Below are 7,283 nucleotides of genomic sequence, written 5' to 3'. Positions count from 1 at the left end.
GCTAGCAGCCATGTTGAGACTACCAACCTGCACTGAACTCACTGGGGGAGCCATCGCACCACAGAGCCACTAGGGGGTACTTGAAAACTCCTGAATTAAGCAAAACATAGGACCTGAATAAAGAACAAGCATTGCAAGAGGCCCAGATGTCTAATGATGAACTAACCTTTTCCTGTAAAAAGGTCTGTCAGTATGTATGCAAAGTGATGAGTAATAAGGCAGTTTTCTTCTGGCTTAAAGTTTGCACTCTATACGGTAAACAATTTATTTTTAAGACTCAGAGGTGACAAATCAAAGCACCTAATGAAAGTCACACTATCCCTCTGGCTACAGTTATGTGATTGTTTTAGTTTCCAAATCCTAATTACATTATGCTCAAAGTTAAGAAGAGGAGGCATGATATTTGGATTGCAGGAACAACCTTAATTAATACAATGTGGGAAGAAAGCTGTCTTTGTCTGTTGATCCTGTTGCAAAAGTTTATGACATACTACACACACAATGATTGTGACAAAGCAGGATATAAGATGGCCATTAGTATGTCAAATTACGGCATCAGCACAAACTATATTAGCAGTCAGATGTTCCCAAAACAAGTTCCCAACACTGTGAATAAATAATGAACGAATCACTGAGAGCACATGAAAGCACACACGAGAATGACTCCGCAGGTTGGTGGTTAGAGCACTCACCTCAAAAGCAAGAGACTCAAAATCTGTTCCCCCTGCTCAAGTGATGGTTTTGAAATTATTTTTTAAAATTACTTTTCCACAGTGGAACAGTTTCAACAGGAGAGATGGAGAGAGTCCTACAGCAGAATATCCCCAAATCTCTTCTCTCCCTCTGGTGGAGGGGGGGACTTGTACTGGGGGCAGGGTCTCCCACATCCCAGGTAAGTACCAGACAAAGTTATGAGGGAGCACCTCCTCCTCCTCCCCCCACAAGCTTCTTGCAAAAACTGCATAGACACAACACCAAGAAAGGGCTCGCAGATGAGAATCCCAAGCAGGAGGCACCTCCCTGTAGCCCAGACCTAGGCACCTATCTCTGAGAGTGAGGCTGGGCATACCACACATCCCTCACCTTGGCATCTCCCATTGGCTAGTTCAGGCAGAGAGTCACCCAGCATGCTAGCTTTTGTGAATCCCATTCTGAGGTGCCCACCTCCCCCTCTTCATTGTATAGGGAGCCTGTGCTCCAGAGGCAGACTTTGTGAATCCCAGTGATTTTTTAGGCACCCAAAAGCTAGGTGTGGTGAAGCTTAGCATCACCACACCTACGTTTCTTTGTGACTCTAACCCAATAGGCCCATTTTTGGTAAGTTGTGAACAAGTCTGAGCAATTTAAAGTTACTTTCTACTTTACAGAACACCAAACACCAAAATAAAAGTAATGTAATTTAAATGAAAATCCAGGATTATAACTGGACTGTTGGGTCTTGGTTACCAAGTATTCGTAACTTAACTTTCATGTGTTTAGGAAATGCTGAACACTTATTGTGATTGTTTTTCTATATGGTAGTTTAAATAAATTACCAAAGTAAGTGAAACTGGTGTGATTATATTGACAAAAAATATATGCAGAATTTTGCCTTTTTTGGCGATTTCCCCCAGGAGTAAATTATGGGCATATTATCGTCAGTGGCATTGGAACATTTTGTGTAGTGGGGGTGCTGAGAGCCATTGAAGCATACTGTAACCCTGTATATGATGGAAACCGCTCAAGCCAGGGGGTGCTGCTGCACTCCCAACACCCCTAGTTCAGAACCCCTGATTATGGTGATAGTAGATAGTCAAATATTCTACTATAAATAACAAGGTGTTCTAGCTCAGGGGCTATATATGTGGAGGGGACCAGAACATTGAGTTTATGATTAACGGGAAAAAGATTAAGCTGTAATATCATTGAGATGTATAAAACAAACATTATGTAGAAGTGGGCACCATAAAACTGTCTGAGAGGAGAATATGTTTATAAACAAAATAATGCAAGTACTGAAGAAAGGACCAGCAATTTAGGGGATTGTCAAAAATCCTTTAAGCAATTAGCAGGAGACAAGCCAGAGAAGATGAATGGTCCTGAACAAGACAGGTTACCTCGCGATCAAAATTGTAATAAGGAGTTGGATTTAAATTACCACGAGATGCCCATTGTATTTGTGAAAGGAAGACACGGTGAGGTTAGTTTAAATTGATTGCTATCCAATGTGGAAACTATGGCAAACTGTCCTATCAATAATCATTAGGCCCAACAGTCAGTAGCAAAATGTCTCGTAGGATTCCATTTTCCTTTGAGTATTCTTAAAGAGATCTTTAAAATACGGCAACCCACCCAAAATAGTTTAGTATCAAGTCAACAGTGATTAACATACTGTAGCCGCAAAAAAGGACATTAATTCCAAATATAAAATGAATAGCACTGTATTAATGTTTATTTCTAATTACAAGAAACAGAATATCAGTCCCTTATTTGTACAAAAATACCTGAAAGATTACAATTATGTTCACAAGCCAAAAAGCTATTTACAGTATGAAGCAAAGCATATTGAATAAAGGTTTTGTCTCTTAAGTTAATACCTTTTGCATTCCCTGAAAACTTTTAACTTTATTCCATTTTACAGTTACTAAAATCTTGCATTGTGACAATATAATTTACAATAAGCAAGTCTCGCCACTGGAAAGGTGCATTGATTGGTCAGACTGTCAGGTATTTAGTGCAGAAAAGATAAGACAAAACATCTAAACTGAGGCACGTGTTTCTTCAAGAGTAATTAACAAATAAAAAGTTTCTGTACTTTAACACCTATTGTAACATAACTTAACTAGTAACTTTATTACCAAAATGGTTTGGCATTTTCCTTCTCGACATATTCAAGATTGCTACATGAAGTATTTAGAAAATAAAAATCACAGGCAAAAAAGATAAAAATTCAACAGGCTCCAAAACAACCCTGAGCATCCCCTTTACATTCATGTCATTTAAATACAAAAATAAGAGTCAAATGTCCTTCAGTCCTTGGTATTCTAAGCTGGCAGCCAGCTGAATCGGCTGGAAAAGTTTAAGGTGATATTGACTATTTTCCAGCAGAAAGAAAAAAAACAAAACAAAAAACAGTAGTGATCTGCTCAAGTTAAGATTTCTGCCACTTGGAAAGTGGTCACTTTCTCAAAACAGTTCACGTTAGCTGGGAAAGGTACAAAATACTAAGTCAACCATCTACATACAAAATTATGATTCATAGTCAAACTTTCATTCTCAAATTAAATAAAATGCAAGTTTTATAAATATGAAACACTGCAAATGCTAACTGCCTATTGGAAAAATGGATGAGACTAAACTATGTAAACAGAAAAAAAAACCCTTAAAACTACAGCATAAATGGTCTTACTGAAACTGGTGAATATAAGAATGTAATCAATACAATTTTTTTTTCCCACTTCAGAGGGGCCAAATAGAAGCATGCAGAGTGAAGTCTGAGACTTAAGTTAGCTTAATTTCAAGGTTTTAAAATACATTTTAACTGGACTAAAAAGCAGGAACACTCAATTCAGTATGTACAGTTAAAAAAACCAGAAGTTTTCACTACAAACTAAATCAAGTTTCTTCATTTTTTATATGTAGACATTACATGGAAAAAAAATACTAGAATGTGTTCTGTAAACTAAAATACAGTGTTTCTATACCATTGACATAGTTACAGCTGATACAGATGACTCGGGCAGGTTATAGTTTTTGTCTTAAACTATTCTCAACACTACATGAAGACCTAAAGGTACAGAATTGTTCTTCCTTCTTTAATCTTTTCAGGTGGCTAGGATTTTAGCAAACACCGTGACAAATATTAATTAGGGTGAGATCATCATAGACTAGCTGGTATAAATCATTTACTGTCTTAAGAGAAAACAGTTCTGCTCACCACAGTATTCTGAAAGTTCCCAGGGTGAAACACTTTTTGCTATGTATAAACTGTGTGGAGTATTTGAAAATTAACTTAATTCAATAGTACCTCCTGTACCTATTGACTATCTTGCTAAAAGAGTGACAGTTATATATGCAGTATGGCAGTCCAATGAAAGCATTTGACTTGTACTTACCTAGCTTCGATACTGGTTTATCAACAGAAGGGAAAGTGTTATTGTGTAAACATTAAATAATTGATTTAAATATTAACAATAAAATGGCTCTGATGATGAACCAGCACTAAGGCAGGATATATACTAGTTTACAATAGATACTGGTATGCATTATTGTGTCTGTCACAAATACCAGTTGTCGAATGGATGTTGCCAGCAGTAAATTAAAAAATGCCAGTCATAGTTAGATAGATTTCCAAACCCAGTTTGCACGTTCCTCATCATGTAAACTTTCATGACCCTACCAAAAGCAAAAGGGGTACAAGTTCTTTTAAAGTCCTATACCCTAAAAGAGCTTTGCTACATATCATTGTTACTGTAGGTATACTATCTGCAAAGACAGCTCTTTAAAACAAACAGTCTGAAAATTCAAGGAGATATAAAGCTAAAAACACTGATCTTTTGTCATAATAAGTAGACTATCAGTGTAAGTCCTTTTCCCACACAAAAAAAGCTGGTTCCAAATCCAAGTGTGGTCATGCAATTCCATTTCGGAATAGTAAATTTCCTCAACAAAATCAACCACCACCATCAGGAAGTAAAAAAGGTTCAAACATTTGTGCATATAGTCTGACTAATACAGTCTTTGCATGATTGGGTACCACTAAGATGCCACAAACATACTACAGCCATTATGCTAAAAGTTAACAGTTTTAAGAGTACATATGGTGGTATGTTCTTTTAGAATTGTATTCACACTGCTTCTTCAGAGAGGAGAGAACCTCAGGTATCCAGAGATGTTTTGTGACACACACACACACACACACACACACACTTTTCTGGGTTTTCTTCTAGATCCTTTTAGGCTGAAGCATTTCATACATTTTAGGGTTTAGATTAATACCCAACTCTTGCATGAATTTAAAAGCCATATCAGCTCCTAATATAGGCTGCATACAATATCCGAAACAGGTAGGAGTGCAAAAAAAAAAAAGTGATCAATACAAAAAGTCAACACACTAGTCTTAATTGTCAAGATTATCCCAGGGCAAGAGTTCTTTTCAAAGATTTCTCTTCATCACTTGTTTCTGTTAAGTGGCCCAGCCAAGATAGATTCCAGTTTTGTTTCAAGATTTGATTATGATTTTACATACCCTCCCGCCAAATTTTTGGGATGCTGGGACACTCAGCAGCACTCTCTTAGGTGTTGGACAAACCAGTAAATCTTGGTCTGTTGGCACCAGTTGAATCCATCCCTTTCAGAGTCCCAAGGTGCATAATATTTTTAAACCAACTTACACATCTGCCAATTCCCCAGTGTCAACATTCTCTTACAATTGTTCTTCTAGCAAATCCAGTCTTCCAGCAAATCCAGTCTTCAGTGAGTGTCAGATGGAAGGTCATAAGGCCACTCGGATGCAGTGGTGTTTGAGTTTGCAGGGCAAGACTCCTTTATTTAGTTGGTAGAATTCAACAAGCTGAATTAGGTCAGAGAATTTGGTATTCCCATCATCGAGGCTGAAAAACATCTGTCCATCATCCTCACACTAGGGAAATAAGAAGTCCTTTCCAAATTAGGCAGCACATTAGAATACCCAAGTATGGCAATAAGTTAAGATTCTAGGTATGATCTCATGTAAGAAAAAATAAGCACAAATTACAGCGTGTCATTTAGAAGCCTGTGATGCACAAAACCCCTTCTCCACTTTGGTTAAGTTAAAAACTTAATAGGTCTCAAAATAGAAATATTGTTCTTAAAGTCACTGTCACTATACCAGTCTCATCTAAGGTAATTTGGCCCCATAGTCTGAAGTGTCCTTAGAGATTCATAAGTACCAAGTTCCTGCTTCGCCTGCACAAACAGCTCCAGTAAGAGTCCTAACCAGCTTACAACAAGTATTGAGGTAGGGCTTTTGTTTTTTTCACTCACTGGAGAGGTGTGGAATTGTAACCAAATGACTGCAGAGACCAAACATTCACAGAGTTTCCTGGCACTTTCCACCACCTTAGAGTATGTCTACACTTCTCAAGTTGGAAATTACACCTCCAGTTCAGAGACATATCTGCCCTAGCTCTGAGCTAGAGAGCTAAAACCAGCCGCATAGCCATGGCAGTGTGAGGAACTACCAGCCCAAATACGCACCTATGGTCTTTCATTGGCACATACTCAGGGTGGCTTGCCCCACCAACTGCTCATGTCACCATGGGTATATATTCAGGTACATACTTAGGGCAGCTAGTTCCTCTCTCCCCCCCAGCAGCTACACTTCTACTGTTAACACACTAGTTTGATCAGAAATAGTGCGAGTATGTCTCCTCCAGCTGGAAATTACATCTTCAGTTCACAGTGTAGACTCCAGCTGGGAAACGTCTCTTAAAAGCAAATATTTTGCTGTACTAAACAAGTCCTTCCAGAAGAACTCCAGATACCAGGAAACAAGTACTGCATTTCCATCGGTGACTCAAACACTGTCAAAGCAGCGTTGATGGGCTTTTGGTGCCCCAGTTTCTGAGTGCTCAAACAAATACTAATCGTTCAACTGCTACAGGTGCTAAGCACCCACAACTCCACTGAAAGAAACATTACTTAATCCCAGCTAGAAAAGTTCTTATGAGAGTGGATGGCCAGGGAACTTGAAAGGTGTGATAAATTCTCTACAGGTTTTCAGTCAACTCTCCGCCTCTCCATCAAGTAAAACACAAAAGCCCCACTCAAATAATTGTTAGCTGGTTACTGTATTTGGGAGACACAGGGCTTGGCTACACTTGCAGCTGTAGAGTGCTTTAAGTTAAACTAGCCTTCAGAGAGCGCACTAAGGAAAGCGCTCCAGTCTGTCCACACTGAGAGCTGAAAGCGCACTGGTGTGGTCACATTTGCAGCACTTGCAGCTGCACTGGGAGCGGTGCATTATGGGCAGCTATCCCAGTGTTCAAGTGGCTGCAATGTGCTTTTCAAATGGCGTGGGGTGGAGTGTGACAGGGAGTGTGGGGGGAGAGAGATGGGTTTTTGGGGTGCTGAGAGTGTGTCAGCAGCTGTCTTGTAAGTTTAGATCACCCCCTCCCTCCCCCACCTCTCTCTCACTCACTCAAAGCAAACATTAGCTGTTTGTTTTTTTCTCAGACCAGACAAGCAGCCGGCATGCACTTCGAGTTCACAACAAAGACAAGAGAGGCCACTTCAGTTAAGGGGATTATGGGACGTTTCTGGAG

At 39.2% G+C, this 7,283-nt stretch overlaps 1 protein-coding gene across 2 annotated transcripts in view; it reads right to left on the bottom strand.

The window, feature by feature from the left end:
- Positions 1-2,404: 2,404 nt before the first annotated feature.
- GRB10 (growth factor receptor bound protein 10) overlaps positions 2,405-7,283 on the bottom strand; it is a 205,544-nt gene continuing 200,665 nt past the window's right edge. For both annotated transcript variants that reach the window (XM_045005961.1, XM_045005962.1), the window contains one exon: positions 2,405-5,620. In XM_045005961.1, coding sequence (XP_044861896.1) covers positions 5,474-5,620 — 147 coding nt within the window. In that variant the 3' untranslated portion in view covers positions 2,405-5,473. The remainder of the gene's footprint in view (positions 5,621-7,283) is intronic.

The sequence above is a fragment of the Mauremys mutica genome, chromosome 2, assembly GCF_020497125.1.
Source record: "Mauremys mutica isolate MM-2020 ecotype Southern chromosome 2, ASM2049712v1, whole genome shotgun sequence".
Taxonomy (NCBI): Eukaryota; Metazoa; Chordata; order Testudines; family Geoemydidae; genus Mauremys; species Mauremys mutica.
Note: the sequence above shows the minus strand (reverse complement) of the source record. Positions and strands in the feature narration are given on the sequence as shown.